This window comes from Fundulus heteroclitus, chromosome 12 (assembly GCF_011125445.2).
Source record: "Fundulus heteroclitus isolate FHET01 chromosome 12, MU-UCD_Fhet_4.1, whole genome shotgun sequence".
NCBI classification, from domain to species: domain Eukaryota; kingdom Metazoa; phylum Chordata; class Actinopteri; order Cyprinodontiformes; family Fundulidae; genus Fundulus; species Fundulus heteroclitus.
The window spans coordinates 26,251,985-26,268,854 of NC_046372.1; the positions used below are offsets into that span (position 1 = coordinate 26,251,985).

General features: G+C 41.9%; 2 protein-coding genes and 1 non-coding gene across 4 annotated transcripts in view; 1 reads left to right on the top strand and 2 right to left on the bottom strand.

Moving 5' to 3' along the window:
• slc39a14 (solute carrier family 39 member 14) overlaps positions 1 to 474 on the bottom strand; it is a 38,006-nt gene extending 37,532 nt beyond the window's left edge. For both annotated transcript variants that reach the window (XM_036144359.1, XM_036144361.1), the window contains exon 1: positions 249 to 474. The gene's annotated coding sequence lies outside the window, so the exon portion shown is untranslated. The remainder of the gene's footprint in view (positions 1 to 248) is intronic.
• Positions 475 to 2,860: 2,386 nt separating this feature from the next.
• On the bottom strand, positions 2,861 to 2,932 carry trnap-ugg. Its single transcript has one exon. It is a non-coding gene; the product is annotated as a tRNA-Pro (tRNA).
• A 267-nt stretch (positions 2,933 to 3,199) lies between these two features.
• On the top strand, positions 3,200 to 16,870 carry LOC105928174 (STAM-binding protein-like A). Its single transcript, XM_012865314.3, has 10 exons — positions 3,200 to 3,334; positions 7,035 to 7,263; positions 7,412 to 7,487; positions 7,576 to 7,671; positions 8,542 to 8,941; positions 9,100 to 9,224; positions 10,922 to 11,059; positions 13,347 to 13,459; positions 13,571 to 13,670; positions 14,592 to 16,870. Exons 2-10 carry the CDS (start codon positions 7,061 to 7,063, stop codon positions 14,646 to 14,648), a joined length of 1,308 nt encoding a protein of 435 aa, XP_012720768.2. The 5' UTR covers positions 3,200 to 3,334; positions 7,035 to 7,060; the 3' UTR covers positions 14,649 to 16,870.

Genomic DNA, 16,870 nt, shown 5'->3' on the forward strand with positions numbered 1-16,870 from the left:
AAAGGCTTCAGAGTTCCAGGCTGGAATGTGTTTTAACACAGTAACTGCTTTCCTAGCGAAATAATAATAAGGCTATAGAAGTAATATAGCTGGTGATGCGTTGTTATGCTAGCTCCTCTGTTTTAGTCCTGTGTTTACGTCTTAGACATTACTCCACTAATACGTAATAAAAAATATTGATAATTTAGCCCGAGTCAGGACCGTTGGTCCCGGTTCTTCTTCTTTAGCTGTGGCGATAGTTAGCTTACCCCAGTGATGGTGACAGGAAACGGGCTTTGACGTCAACTCCACTCAGCCGCTGCGTCCCTCCGGCTCTGACACGCCAAACATCCACGGTCACGTTAGAAGAAAAAAAGCCCTGCGTGGGGCCAGTCTCGTCCGCTAACATTGGTTTTCGCTCTCTCTGCTGCTGCTGCTGCTGCTGCTGACCTTTGTTTCAGACATAAGTTCGGGATGCGTGGTGACGTCGATGGTTTTCTGCCGGTGGGTTTTGAAGTGGATGTGTCGCCCCCAGGCGGTTGGAATATGCCATTACAATAATGTGTTGCGGCGAGGCTGTGAGTGGGATGCGGGTTCGAATCCCGGCGTCGTCATGAAGGGCAGGTATGGGGTAAGACAGCTGTCAATATAAACGTCTGCATAGGTCTCTCAACATGTAAATGTAAGTCGACAAACGTGAATAAATTTAAGATTTGTATTTGTTTTAGGTTGTCAACTCATGTATGCGTGTGACATCACGTTTCATTTGTGGGAATACAAGTTTAGAAGTTACGAACATAAGTTACAGAGTTACAACTTTGCAACAGTACAAGTACGAATCACAAATTTACAACTACAAATCACAAATTTATGACTAAAAATAACAAAATATATAATTACAAACCTACAACCCCTGATGAAGCAGTTTTACACTCCTTACCAGATGCAAGAGAACGGTAATGACGGTAATGCACTTGAATGTTTTTTCTTCTCACTAATGAAACATCTGTTGTCACAGGTCATAGCTATTTCTACTCACAAATTTGTTATTTATACTTGCATTTTTGCAAAGTTGTAACTTGTTTTCTCACAGATTAAACGTGGTGTCACACATATATTTGAGTTGACATATATTTGAGTTGACAACCAAAAACAAATACAAATCTTATTTAAGTTTATTGACTTACATTTACAAATTCAGAGACCTACGCATATGTTTACACTGTCAATTATCTTACTCCATAGGTATCTAGCGGAAAAACTCTGTCATGTCTGGATGCAAGTTGTATTGACTTGCCGTGGTGACCAGGAGCAGATGAAAGGACTCAGATTACCTCACATTAAGCCAGTCCAAATGTTTGGAGGCAGGTCCTCAAGCAAAAAAGGGCACCAACTGATAAATGTATTAATACAAAAAAAAAATGTAGGATATATTTGGCTTACATACACTAAATTACCAAAAGTATTGCAGATAATAGAAATCAAGAGATTCGATTCCTTCTATGGCCACCCAGGTGTCTAAAATCAAGCACCTAGGCATGTAGACGGTTTCTCAGTGGCGGTTCTAAACCAAATTTACCGGTGGGGCCAGTATTTTTTTAATGAGGGCACAGAACAAAAGAAAAAATTTTAAAAAAGCAGGGTAATGTTTTGTCATTTAATATATTAAGAGTAAATGGGATACTTGTGTCTATGGAACTGCAGACTGCAGATGCCTAAACTGTGTTTTATTGTTAAATAAAACTGTAAAGGTAAAAAATTAAGCTGTTCCAAGGGATTAATCAGTTACAGTCCCTGTTGCAGTGCATATCATAAGACACTGGTTTAGTATTAAGTTTTCTGTACAGGGGCCATAACAGGGGCCACGGCCAGTTCTACAGGGTCTCTGGCCCCTGTTGGCCCCTGTGTAGAACCGCCCACGCTGTTTCTACAGATATGTTTGGAAGAATGGGTCGAAAAGAACAGGTGAATCCCAGTGTGTGTGTGTGTGTGTGGGGGGGGGGGGGTATTCTGGAGTGGTGTTGTTTGTCAGGAGCTGGGCTTTGTCCATTAGTTCCAGTAAAGGGAGCTCTGAATGTTTCAACAGACCAAGAGATTTTGGACAACTCCAGGCTTCCAAACTTGAGGGAACAGTTTTGAGATGGCCCCTTGGTCTTCCAACATGACATAAAGCAAGGTCCATAAAGACCAAGATTTGGTGTGTGGATGACCTTGAGGCCTGACTTTAACCTGCCAGAACACCTTTGCAATAAATTAGACATCAGTGTTTGACCTCATAAATGCGCTTCTGTAAGAATGAGTAAAAATTCCCAGAAACACACTCCAAAGCTTTGTGGACAGACAGATTTACCACAAGAGCTGAAGCTGTTATAGCTGCACAGGTGAACCCTGTGGACTAAGAGCAGAATGTCACTGAAGTACATATGTGAGTCAAGACAGGTGAGTCAATACGTTTTGGATTTAGTGTATTTATTTTTGCTAATACAATCAATACATGTCTAATCAAAGACTGCAACTCAAATTATCAAATTGAATAAGTAAATTAATACCAGACATATACAGACAGAACATGGTCTTATTGTGCATACTTTCTAACAACCAAACAATAAATCGCTTCTATACATGTTTCAAAATGAACTACATCTCATTGTAAAACAAATAAAATCTCACACGTTGTTAAATATTATAGGATGAAAATGGAACTGCCAGTGAGGAACACATTTAATAATGAAGACAGTTTGCCAACGTACTGCACTGCAATTTGTTTTAAATGCGTCTGTGACACTGTCACGCCCGAAATTGCCCATTTGTGGGACAATCACAAATAATTTTTTATTTAGACTTAACCACAAATTTACATCATCACTGCAAAGAAAATAAAGGGCTCGTCCGGGATTTGAACCCGGGACCTCTCGCACCCAAAGCGAGAATCATACCCCTAGACCAACGAGCCAGTTGACAACGTGTCCTCTAAACCTTGGACAAAAAAACTAACACAGATGCTTGGAATATGAAGGGTGTGGATGACGCATGCGCGATACAAGATATACGGCAACAAAGCTAGAATTTTTTTTTTTATTAAAAATATACAATTAGTTCATAAATTATATAGGTCCAGTATACGTTTTATTTGAAAAATAAAATCTATTGTTTAAAAGAACAAAAATCTACATCTCCAATGACGTAGTAGCGTGAGGCGGAAGTTGCTTTAATTACGGAAGTGAACTGGTACAGTGGTTCTGTTGTTGTTATAGCTGTCTGTAGCGATCAAATTTGCGACTCTTTAAAGCGTTCGCGGTCCGTTTATTTTGCTGTATGTAGGTTTCTTTGAGCTGCAGGCTCTCGGGTGGACCAGGTAAGAATAGAAAAACAAATTGTTTATTTTATCTAATGGTTTGTTTTCTGTTTAAACCGTTGATAAAGTTCACGTTAGCTAAGTTAGCTAACGGCCAAGGCGACGTTCTTTGGAAACATTGATCGCCTCCTCCTCAGGGACGTGGGTCGATACAAAGATCGTGTGTGCAGGACGAAACGTATCTTTTGGCTTTTGTTTCGTGGTGTCACCATGTTCTCTGAAGAGGTGAAAAGGACGAGAGTAGAGCTGAAAAATTGTCTATCAGTTTAAAATGTGTTCTGGAAAGTTGCATGACTAACCAAGCTTCATTCGGACCAGAAATCTTTACTTTTCTGATCCAAATCTAAATGTCAAGTTTGACGATTGATTATATCTAATATAATTTATATATTCGGATAAAAACCATGTATGATCTGCAATTATTTTTTAAGGAAGACTAACATCGCCTAATAATGGGAATTGAACAATAACAAATTGTTTCAGTTGATGTATGATTTAAATTTAAACCAGTTCTTTACTTTCAACAACTTTATAATACAAATAACCCAATGCAAATTGTGTAATCGAGCGCAATAAATTGAGACTAACAGATGTATTAAAACTGTATCAAGGTCAAGTACATTATCCCATTCATTACCATCATTTCCTGTTTCATTTGGATGTTTAAAAATAATTAATAGTTTCCTGTATGGATTTAAAGACCAGGACAGCAGCTGAGACTTGGTGCTTGGAAACTGAAAGTGAAACTTGTGTTTAGGTCATTTCATTATACAAGCCTTTGCTTCTGGTCATTTGAATGATTATGGAATAAAGTAATAAAGACCTAAAAAAAAATCCTGTTTCTCTGGACATAAAGATCAATAAAGAAAGGGTGTTTTTTTTTTTTTTTTATTGGAGGAAAGGCATGTCGTCATAGTCATGATGAATAAGCAGGCAGTCACTGACTTTCTTCACAAGAAGGGTGAAGTCACATAAGGTTGTTGCTAGAGAGAAAGAATTATAAAGGGAAGGTTGAGTGGAAGCAAGAAGTTTGGTAGAACAGGAAGCACAAGTAACTGCAGCATTAAAATGATCGTGAGGCATATCCCATTTAAGGGTTTGTCAGGAATATTTCTGGGCTGTGGCTGCACCTAGTTCACCTCACTAGAAGTGTCCGGACTATGGAAAGAAAATAAGTATTTTTTTTTATGGAAATTTGAAATATTAATTTTGAAATGTAGAGACCAGAGCCTGGAGGAAGATTGGAGACGCTCAGAATAGTCCGAAGTCAGCACAGGCATCCAGCTGGAAGGTGTAGTCTCCAATGCGTTCTTAATTGGATGCCCCAAGGAACTTTGGTTAGATGTTTTTGATGTGGGACATGAGAGCTAATACGCCCCAAAAATAATGGAGCCCGGCCCCTCACTCTTACTCTAAGCCTTTCCTACAGAGGAATCTCATTGTAACCACTTGTATCCTGGATTTAGTTCTGTTTTGTGACCTTAGGTGATGGCTGGAACGTAGACAGACCAGTAAATTGATCCACATTTCCATCTCCTGATCTGTTCTCCCATCATCACTCTAATACAGTTGTCTGTTCTCCACCTTCCTGCTTGGCCTCAGTTTTAGAGGAGCCAGAACTCCTGTGCAGGTGCTGCACATCAAGCCAAAAATAATCAGAACAAGTATGAACAAACTCATGCTTCATAGCCTGGTGGCTCCCCCACTCCTTTTATCTGCACTGCGCCCTTTTAAGCAAAACTGTTAATAAGTAATAAGGCTGCACCTACTGGCAGAAGATTGATTCATATATTTTTTTTTACTAATTTATTTTTGGTAGATTTACATTAAAAAAATGAAACTAGATATGAAAACTGCATCAAAACAGGACCTTGTAGTTCTTAGTCAGTGTGCAGAGGGTGTAGTCTCTCATCAGTCTTCATTTATAGTCTAGAAAGATTCACAGAAAATTGACCTAACAAGGAGATTATTGTTTTCATCTGTGGGTATTACAACAACAGATATAGTATGATAACATTTTAGTAAATTGCTTAATTTGGTCGGCCTCTTGGAAACTTGGCCACAAAAGGGAAAGACAAGTGAACATTTTATGCAAGTATGAAGTAATGTTAAGGACTCGCTCAACGAGTCAGCAACGTCCAGCAGAGGTGCGAAAGGAAAGAGGTTAAGTGACCCTGACCCGTAGATCGGGTTGGTCTTCGACCACGCAGAGCTGTCACTTCGCTTACAAACTTTATTTAATTACAAACCGCTGAAGGCATCGTGGGACGAGCTATTGGCTCTTTCAGGAGCTGCATCAGCTGTCGCCATCTTGCTTTCTGATAGTTCTGCGGTACTGTAAGCAGATGGCACAACAATGTTTATATCTGCTGATCGTGGCCGTGCAAGTTTCTTTTCAGGCTTGGTGTATATTGTTTTATTTGAAGATAAATATATGGTTTTGTTGTGTTTTTCTTTTCATGGTTATAGGACGTGACTTGGACCCGTTTAAAGAGTATAACACAGTCAGCCGTTGCCCGGCTAACCGACCGCTTGTGGTTTGTCAGATGTATTTTTAAGGGGACAAAAAGTGGAGAAGCCTCCTTTCAGGCAGCTGCCTGACGGTGGATAAACACTGCGGTGCTAATTTATGCTTAAAACATCCAGAGATAGCTGAGGTCACTATATTCCTAGTGTTGTGAACGTGCATTTTCCACGTTACTGTAGTATTTATGCAGTTGGAAAGAGTCCTGCAGCAGCAGAGGCTCACGCTGGAGACAAATTACAAACCGCTGAAGGTCACAGAGCGATGGAAGCACAGATAAGGAGAGGAAAGAAGAACACAGGCACAATTTTAGCAACTGATATCATAAGTGCAATGTTTTACTATCTTTTTGCCATTACAAGTTCTTTTTATATCATGCAGCCCTGATGTGCATGAATCAGACTCAAACCATGATGTCCTACTCCTCCTCAATATCACACCCAAGCTGCCCTGTGCGGGTGCAATACGGCTGCAGTATGAAAGATTGCTTCTAACATTCAGGTGCAAATGAAGCAGCTCTCCTGCTAAAGATCACCGGGGATGACTTGCACGAATGAGCAAGCTCTTTATCCCTGAGACGACAATGTCATGATGACTAGGCGCTGGAAAGACAGCAGCCAGGCGCCGTCTCTTTTCGAAAGTCAGTGCAAGACCAAAGCAGCGAAGGTTTTCTAAAACAGCCAAGCGGGGTTAAAGTTAGCCCCGTGTCCGGCTACGTTCACTGAAAAACTTCACTGTTTGATAAAGAACTGCTTCTTAGCAGTGAAAAAGATACAGTAAGCAAGCACACACTGCAAAAAGTGAACTAAAAGTAGGTCAAATTTTCTTGAAATTATTGTATTTTTCCTTGATTTGAGCAGGTAAATAAGACTATTTGCCAATGGAATGAGTATTTTTACCACTAAAATAAGATTATTAGCTATCCTGCACTTGAAATGATGGAGATGAATTATTATTTTAAGTGCAAAAAACTCATTACATTGGCAAATTGTCTTATATACCTGCTTAAATCAAGGAAAAATACACAAATTTCAAGAAAAATTTTACTTTTAGTTCCCTTTTTGCAGTGCAAACCTGAACATTCTCAGACCTTTTCAGGCCTTGGCTGTATAAAATGTGGACTGGTGTTATCAGAGCTTATTTAACTATGCTGAGCGTTTCGGTCCGTTTCTCCAGTCTGTCAGGTTGAGCCGGTTGCTGCGATGGCGGATCCCAACGACGTCAGTCTGCAGCCGGAGGAGCGGGTCCGCGCTCTGACCAAAAAGGGCAGCTCGGTGGAGGTCAACGATGACGTGCCGCCGCGACGCTACTTCCGCTCCGGCATGGAGATAATCCGGATGGCCCACATCTACACGGAGGAGGGCAACATCGAGCACGCCTTCGTGCTTTACAATAAATACATCACGTGAGTTTAGTCCAAAAGTTGTGGCAACAAAAGCACCTTCAACATATCTCTGGCTTTAGCTGAAAAAAAGTTTGTGGTTTTTATTTAAAGTGCATGTTCAACCGACCGTAAATGGAGACGCTCATCACAATCTTCTGTCATTTCTTAGGCTTTTTATTGAAAAACTTCCCAAACATCGGGATTACAAGACGGCAAATATTCCGGAGAAAAAGGACACAGTAAAGGTGCCGGAACACTTTGTTGTTTCACCATTTATCTGATTGTTTGTCTTGGGGAAAAAACTCACAGCTCAACTTTGTGATTCCTCAACAGAAACTCAAGGATGTGGCGTTTCCTCAAGCAGAGATTCTTAAACAAGCTCTTTTAAAAAGATTTGAACAAGAATATGCGCAGTATCTGGTCAAAAAGGTAAGCTGAAGCGTTGTTTGTCCCGTCTGCACAGACTCTCTTAAAAACATAATCACTCCCCTCAACCTTTTCATGCATTTTGTCAGGTTACAGCCATTTATTTAGGTTTGGTTTTATGCAACAGACCAACACAAAGTAGTTTATGCTTAGGAAGAGGAAGGAAAGCTGGATATGTTTTAGTGCACAGCGCCCCTTTCAGATTTTTGTTAATAAAAAACTGGAAAACTGTATTAATTTGTCTTCTTCTTGAGTTGTGCGTGACTTTTTGTAGGTTTATCACCTGTGTCTGCAACCTGCAGCTCTTTAGACGCTCCACTGTGAAATCCTCATTGTGAAAGGCGGTGGCAGCATCATGCTGTGGGGATGCTTTTCTTCACGAATGAAAGGGAAGCTGTACGCAGTTGATAGGAAGATGGAGGGGCCTAAATATGAGGCAAAACTGGAGGAAACCTGTTAGAGGCGTCCATGGAGTTCAGACTGGGTGGATGTTCAGCTTTCAACAGGACGATGCTAAATACACGTCCAGAGATAATTGTTTAGATCAAAGCTTATTCATGTTTTCAAATGAAAAACTGATTTTCACTCCTCATTCAATTCATACTTTCTATTCCCCAGTTAATTAGTAAAACAAAAATGCTTCCCAAAGATTTTCATCATCCACTCTGTCTGAGTTTCTGCTAGTTTGCAAAGAAGAATGGGCAGAAATGTCTGTAGATGGTGAAGGCCTGTAAAGACAAACCCAGAAGGACTTAAAGCTGCGATCGCAGAGAAATGCGGTTCTGCAGCGTATCGACTCAAATCTGCGTACGCAGACTGTGGCAGAGAGCTGAGACGGACCTCCTGCTTAGCTTTGGTGTGTCGCCCCTGCAGAAGGCGGAGGAGGAGGCCTTGGCGCGGGAGCAGTCCAGGCAGCGGGCGCTGGACGCCGAGCGGGAGCGCGTGGCCCAGATGCAGCGGCGGCAGCGGGAGCAGGAGCAGTTCAGTGCCTTCGAGGAGATGATCCGCCGCCAGGAGCTGGAGAAGGAGCGCCAGCAGGTGCTCCTGGAGTTTGCCACCCCGGCCACGCCTTCCACCGACACGCCCCTCATTCCTGGCGTCCAGGGCCCGCCGGTGATATCCCCCATAACCCCGCTGAGCCCCAGGGATCTGCCTGGCGCCAACGACTATCAGTACTCCCGTCCCGCCGCCACCCCAGGCACGCCGGCCACGGCCACACCCAGCTTTGACCGCTCGCTCAAACCCGGCTCTCTGGTCAGCCCAGGGAACAACAGTGAGTTGATGTTTCCTTTTACACTGAAACGCTGCCCCGCTCCTTGGTTACAGCGTTTATTCCTGTGAGCAGATCTCTTCCCTCCTGACCTACTGTAGTTCAGCTTTACGCCATGCGTCATTCAGCTGCTGTTTTCCTTCTCTGCCCGCTCTTTGCAGACACGATGGTGGATGCCGTCCGGCAGCTGGCCGTTCCTGCTGAGCTGTGCCGGAGCTTCCTGAGGCTGGCTGAGGCCAACACCAGCCGAGCTGTGGAAACCTGTGGCATCCTGTGTGGAAAACTGGTAGGTCTGGGCAGCAGAGCAGCTGAAGTCACAAAGCACTCGTCATATTTCTCAGCCGGGAGCTTAAACCGTCAGTGAGCTGCGCCTGAGATGGTTAAAGACCATTCATAGCTAGAAATGTGCAAACTTTGAAACTTTCTGACAAATCCACCTACTGCGCCTTGCAAAAATATTCATAGATATTCATAATTAAACTTATTTCATGTCACAACCACAAACTTCAGTTTTCCTTGGAATCGTATGTGATCCACAAAGTTGTGGATCATTATGACAAAGAAGGAAAATTATGGTTTTAAAACTGTGGTTTATATAAAAATCTTAAAGGTGTGGCCCTCCTTTACGCCGCTGCTCCTAATTAATATCCAGAGCAAAAGGTGGCCCTCAGAAATCAGCTAAACTCAGCATCCTCAAACAGAAACATGGTGGTGGCCGCATCATGCTGTGCAGATGTTTTTCTTCAGCAGAGACCGGGAAGCAGGTCAGAGATGATGGGATGGATGGCTGCAGATAAAGAAGTGGGACCGGGCCGGAGGTTCACCCTGAAGCAGGAAAACGACCCCGAACAAACAGCCAGAGCTACAATTGAGGGGTTTTAGTTTGTGTTAATGAGTAGAGTCGCCCATAGATGCCTAATTCTGTACTTTTATAGGTACAGACCAAATCCCATCGATACTACCGAGGACCCTCTAACGTAAAATCAAACGGTTTCAGTACCTAAACGCTGAGGGAGAGGAAGAGAGGCCGAACACAAACAGCATTGGACGCAATGCCTCGTTCACTCAGTGCCTCTGATAACTGCTGTTTTGGTTTGTGCTGTGGATTCAGGAACTTTATTAAGATTAATAAATTATTTCGTTAGATTAATTTGTAGATCCAAACAACTTTACATATTGAGAAAAAATTGAAAAATGTAGAGATTTTATTATTAAATTAACATTTATTACTACATAAACACCTAAAAATTCAGAAAATGGGCACCGTTAAGCACCAGTATGGATACCGTATTGGTTTAAATGTAAAAGGTGCCCATCCCTACCCAGTTATAGTTTAGACCTACATGAAACCACAAATCTATTACTATTACTATTACTAAATCTGTGGTAATACAAGCCATAGAAATGGCTTCTTAAAGATGTTTCACTCTCACTCTGACTGAGCTTTAGCTACTTTGAAAAGAAGAAGAGGACAAAATGTCAACCACTCGACACGCGTAGCTGGTAGAGAAAGTATAGCGATTCAACAAAGTATTGACTTAGTGGGCCTGAATATAAATGCGCACCACACTTTTCAGATTTTCTATTATTAAGAAGCCATGTCCAATTTTCCTTCCAGCTCACAATGCACCCCTTCATGTGGGTTTGTCACATAAAACCCCAGATATGATCCATCACAGTTCCTGGTTGTTATTTGTTGAAAAGTGAAATATTTCCAGGGCCATGAATGAAGCCACTGTACGTCTCCCACCAGAGGGCTGCTGGGAATTCTGACTATTTCCTCTCTGTCCTTTTTGTTTAAAGAATTTCCCTCGCTCTGGTTTAGCTATTGTTTGTTTTCCCTTTGTAAAAGCATGACTAAGCATTTCTGCGACTACACTACTCCTGCGTGTTAATGTCCGGCACAGTCTCTGGATAACTTTTTGTGCCGACAGTCTACAAGCCCGGGATGTTTTATGGTGGCGCTCTTTGTGTTTGTTGCAGACCAGAAACGCTTTTACCGTGACTCACGTCATCGTCCCGAAGCAGTGCGGCGGGCCGGACTATTGTGACACGGTAAACGAGGAGGAACTCTTCCTCATCCAGGACCAGCACGACCTCATCACCCTGGGATGGATACATGTGAGTCACCAGAAGCAACTCCTGGTTTAGTTTCAATCAATCAATCAATCAATCAATCAATCAATCAATCTTTATTGTCAACTACAGTTTGCATTGTAATCGAAATTACAGTTCCAGTATAACCATCCATCACATACATTTGGGGGGAACGGTCGACTGAGGCCAAAGAACGCTGCTGTAAGGCGCATTCCTCCAAACTGCCCAGGACCCCGTCTGACACCGTTTCCATAGAGCGCTGTCTTTAACTCTGTAGAAAGACAGGAGACACATTTAGGGAGGGAGAGGGAAAAAAATACATATTTCACACAGGGTACCGTTTGAGATATCAAAAAAACCTCATCACGAGAAAAGCACATATGATGAGACAACATTTCAGCAGAGGGTTTACATTGGAGGCATTTAAGGTGCTGCAGTTTGAGTCCATGGTAAATGGCTTGTACTTGTATAGCGCTTTAACTAGTCTTGATAACCTCCAACGCGCTTCACACTACAGTTTAGTCATTCACACATTCACACCCTGACTGAAGCTGTTAGTAGCTACAGCTGCCCTGAGCAGACTGACAGACGGCCACGCACCGGCGCCACCGGCCCTCTGACCGCCGGCAGCAGGCAATTTCAAATACACTTTTTTGTTTTGAGAACAAACTGCACCAACTTTTCCGTCAGCTTTAAAGTCCTTTGTCGCTGGGCTCCACATCTCTAATCCAATATTCCAAATTTGTTGGGCTTTTTCCACGTTTCACATCCAGATTCATCCCGTCTATCCTCTGAGTTTAACCACACCACCCAGCCTGCGTTCAATCGCATCCAACTTATGGTTCTGCTCGTTCACAGCCGTAGTGATTGCATCATATGCAGCCGGCAGCCTGATCATGGCCATAATTGCCACCAACATCCTCTAAAGTTGCAGATACATAAGAAATCCTCCGAATCCAAATAGAAGAAATCTGAGTATCATGAATCCAAACATGTATACGTCTTCAACGTCCTCAACTGACCAAATCGAAAGACAAACCATTTTCCACCTGTTCCAAGAATCTAGGGTGTGTCCCGACAGGACAGGACTGCTCCCCTTTTCTCTGCCTTCCCGTGGGAAAAATGTGATCGGTAGCATTGAGAGACCAGCTGACCAGATCCATAGGACAATGTGACCGCCTCCACCGAGAGAAAGAAAAACAAATTTACAAACAGCATCTGAGCTCTTCGTTATCCGAGATTACGTCCAGGTTCTCTCAGTGGTGAGGCAGAGGAAGCTGAGTGGAGAAATGTGGTAAAATATGTAAAATATAAACATTAATTTAATGACGTCAGCTTACCTTGATACTCTGGATATATCTTGGTTTGCATGTTAACAGAAAACAGATTATTTTAAAAACTTTTGTATTTTCAGAATATATATTCACTTTCTTGTTGTCTAAAACTGGCATTGCCAAATTTTTAAACCCACGGCCCCCAAATTAACAGTGCTGGAGACTGGGGACCCCCTTGGCATGGTGGGGGGTGGGAGACAAAAACGTCGACTTCTCTGATGTAAAAAAAAATCTTACATTTTTGAGAAGGATAATATTCCACTATAAGGTATACATTTGCTGTATAAAAATTAGTATATTCTCTAACATTGCAAAGGTAGAAAATTGAAGGGTATTCCTCAAACTGAATCATCTCGTGACTCCTGACCCCTCCTTTGGGAACCCCTGGCCGAAAAGGCCCGTCCGTCCAACAACCTGTGCATTAATAATTTCTTTATAACATAAGAGATGTTTTTATTTGTGTATATATTTTTCTGTCAGGATAATTAATTTTAATTCCAACCTACAATAAAAGGCATTTTCTGTTCTATTCTAATTGGCCAAAAGGTGCAGCTTATAGACAGAAATGATCCAATAGGCCCAAACATTTGGATCAGATTCAGACTGAATTACACGCATTCCAATTTAATCTCAGTTCATCGTGTATCAAAGTCAAATCCAGTTTATAAACCAAGTTGGTTTTCCACCTTAAGAAGCTCAGTTGATTAAATCGAGTCATCGGTTTTGGAGCATTCCCCCCACGCCAGCATGAGTAGAAGGATTAAGTCAAAACTGTAATATTTACTACAAATCATGTATTTATTATACAGCGATAAATACCTTTAAATCTCAGTAAATTTGTAATGCTTTACAGTACAGCCTATGGTCCTGGGGGCTCCCTGGTTCCCGCAGGCCTCATGTTGGTGACCCCTGTTCTAGAGCTATGTTTGTTTTTTTTGGATTACGTTGAAACTGCATTATTAATTTTTGTTTCTCAGACTCACCCCACTCAGACGGCCTTCCTGTCCAGCGTCGACCTCCACACGCACTGCTCCTACCAGATGATGCTGCCCGAGGCCATCGCCATCGTCTGCTCACCGAAATTCAACGAGTGAGTCTGAAAATCACCCCTGCCCTGAAAAGTCTGCCCACGTACTGCTCGTGGTTTTCTCCATGCTTTCCACACTCTGCTCTGACGCTGCCCGGTTGTTTTCTCGGTCAGAATCGGCTACTTCCGGCTAACCGACCGAGGAACAGATGAGATTTCTTCGTGTAAACAGAAGGGGTTCCACCCTCACAGCAAAGAGCCGCCTCTCTTCACGGTGGGTATAAAAAGCCTGCGTGCGAATGTAGACATGTAGACTATTAAGAAGGGTTAGAGCTTCGTAATATAGGAAGAAAACGTGTCAAATATCATACACCTCATGTTTCCCCTGGATAATTTACTATTTTGGTAAAAAAAAAAAACTCTGAAATGATTGCTTGAATTTGGCTTTAATCCTGTATTTTGGATTGTTTATATCATCTTTTCAATAATCGTCGGGGTTAGGACTTCCTGTTTGAGTCCTGCTGGTTAGTAAGGAAATTCCTATGCAAGAGAGTCTTTAAAGTTTTAAAAGTTACAGGTATTTCATAAGTCTGGTGTTACACATCACGAGTTAAAATTTAGGACTTTATTGGGAAGTTTTTGCCTCCACCATGGTGAGAAGGACAGTAAGGACTTTAAAGCGCAAGACCGTAGACTTTGACCGCTGTGAAATTGTTTTTAGGTCTGATATTATATATTGGATATTTGCGCTGCACCGATTCGGTGGTGTGTTTTTGGGGTTAGATCCAGAGAGGGAAGGATACCGTCTGCAGCTGCAGCTCCTCCCGCATGCAACAGCTTTTTGAACCAAAAACTTTTTAGAGACAAACCTTAATAGTTTTCGGTTTGTGTTAAATGAGCGAAAACCTCCGTAAGTCCACAGATCTGATTTAGGTTTTAAAATGCAGCGCACCCATCTGCGTATAGAGAACTGAAGTGTCTTTTGTCTTTTCTTTTGTTTCTTGGCCCCAGCTTCACCATTCTCATTCACCACCAGCTTCTGAAAACCACAGGAAGTTGTTTTTTGCCGTTTTTTCCCGCTTTTAAGCACATTAACACTTTGGGGGAAAAGAGAAGAATTGTTTTTTTTAATCTAAAAGCAGGAGAATGGATGCTTTCTGTCGATGTGTAATTTAAAGGTTTTTCTTCTTCACAGCACGCGGGACATGTGAACATCACCGACGACTCCGTGTGCATGATGGACCTGCGATGATCTCCTTCAAACCAAACACTCAAGGACTGTTTTATCAAAGACAACCTGTTTTACTGGAAGAAAAGCAAAAAGCCAGAAACACTCATTTTATTTCCTGGACGGTACTGAGAAGAAGGCCGGCCACATGTTTACCATTTAAGTTGGAAAAAAACAATTTTTCTGCTCTGTAGGAAGAGAAATCCACACATTATTGCACTTTCCAAGTAAGAAACTACTATCAGACTTGTGGACTTCTGAACCTCTGGTCTTTTCCACACCTCTCTTTTTCTTTCCTTTGCGTTTTTTATTATTATTATTATTAAGTCTCTGCTCTGCTTTTCTCCTGGAGTCATGTTTGTCAGTGACAGCTGACGGGAGAGAGTTTGGTTCTGCCTAACAGATAAAGTGCCAAGGATTTGGACATTCATACGTTGTTGAGTTGTTATTTTTTTTTTTATTTCCCACTGTGCAAGGCCCTGTGTGAAGCCAGGGTCCAAACTCTTCCGGGTTTTCGTTCCTCAGCGTTTGAAGCGCTCTAACTTATGACCTGCAAGCTCAGCAGTAACTCAGGTACACAGGCACTGCTGCTGTTCCCGCCCTGCATTTTAATTTGCCTTTCTTCACCAAATGAAACGTTTGCTTCTAAAATGGTTTATGACGGAACCATCTTTTTAATCGTTTCTTGGTGTTTTCAGAGAAACCGGGCACGTAGAGGTGCGGGTTTTGTCCATGTGTCAGACTAGCCGTGTGCAACAGGTGATTTTCTACATCATCATAAAGCGGTGTGAACATGTTTGGCCTCCTTACAGATTCCTTCTGTTTTTGCTGCTTTTTTTTTTTTTTTTGCAAGTTTCAGATCATCAAACTAATTTTAATATTGGACTAAGATAACTTGAAATACAAAAACCGGTTTTCAGTTTATTTCAGACATTAAAAGCTGAAAATCTGTCCAAACTGAACTGGCTCTATAGGGGGAAAAGTAATTGCCCCCCATGTTAAGTAATGAATTTATTAGAAATCTGAGCTCAGTTTCACAAGCCTGATTATAACCTGACCTACAGATATAGTAAATAATTCAAACAGAGCCTCTCTGATGACTAAAATTTTTCAAAAAGCTAAACATCTGCTTAGAAAAAAAAAACTAAAACGGTTGAAAAACAAATTCCTTAACATCTATCAGTCTGGAAAGATTTACAAAGCCATTTCTTAGACGTCAGTGAGTCAATAAAAAAAAAACAATGGTCACCTTCCCAGGAGAAGTCTGTCACTGAAAATTACCAGGAGCTCATCTGCGCTTCAACCAGGAGGTCGCGTAAATCACAAGAACACCTAAAGCACTCGCTTTCCTCAGATCAGGTCAGAATTCATGATTCATATGCCAACATTACAGCTGAGCTGACCCAAAAGAACCTCAAAGGTTAGTTTCTGTATTACCAAAAAAGTAACACCTTGATGATCTGCAAGAAAGAAAATATTTTGTGGGCAGACGAGACAAAGGGGGGGGGGGCTCCTTTTTGGAAGGTGTGGGTCGTGTTAAAACTCGTTAAAACCAACAAGAGTTCAGAAACCGAACATCAGACAGTCAAATGTGGTTCAGAGATAATCTGGGGCCGCTTTGGTTCCTCAAGACGATTTGTCCTGATTAAAATCATAAATTTTGCTCTACCAGAACATCCTGCAGGAGAAAGTCCAGCCGTAAGTACAGAACCTGAAGCCCAAGCACGCTTTGGTTCTGCAGCTGGACAGCGATCCAAAGCACAGCAGCAAGGCCACCTCTGAATGACGCAAAAATCAAAGTCTTGCAGTGGTCTAGATCATTTCAGATGCTGCAGTATGACTTTAAACATGACTAAATAAAACATTTGAGCAAAAGGCGGATGGGTCAGAATTGCTCCACAGTGATGCTAAAGATTGCCTGTCGCTGCAAACTCCTGGTGTCTGGTGTTGCTCTTAAGGGCGTTAGCTTAGGGTCCGCTGCTTTCCCCATAGTGCCAAGTTGGTTTGGATAGCTTTTGCCTCCCAATGAATGAAATAATCATTTGAAAACTGCTTTTTGTACTTATTTGGGTTATATTTGTCCAACATGTGACAAAAAAAGAGCAAAAACAGTAGAAATCCCCCCAACACTAAGCATTACTAACTGGGTGTTCATGGTTAATGCTTCTCCATGTTTAATTTCTCCTTTCTCTTGTAGCCATAACTATCACTTATATGCCAAGAAAGAAAATAAACTTGTGGATGAA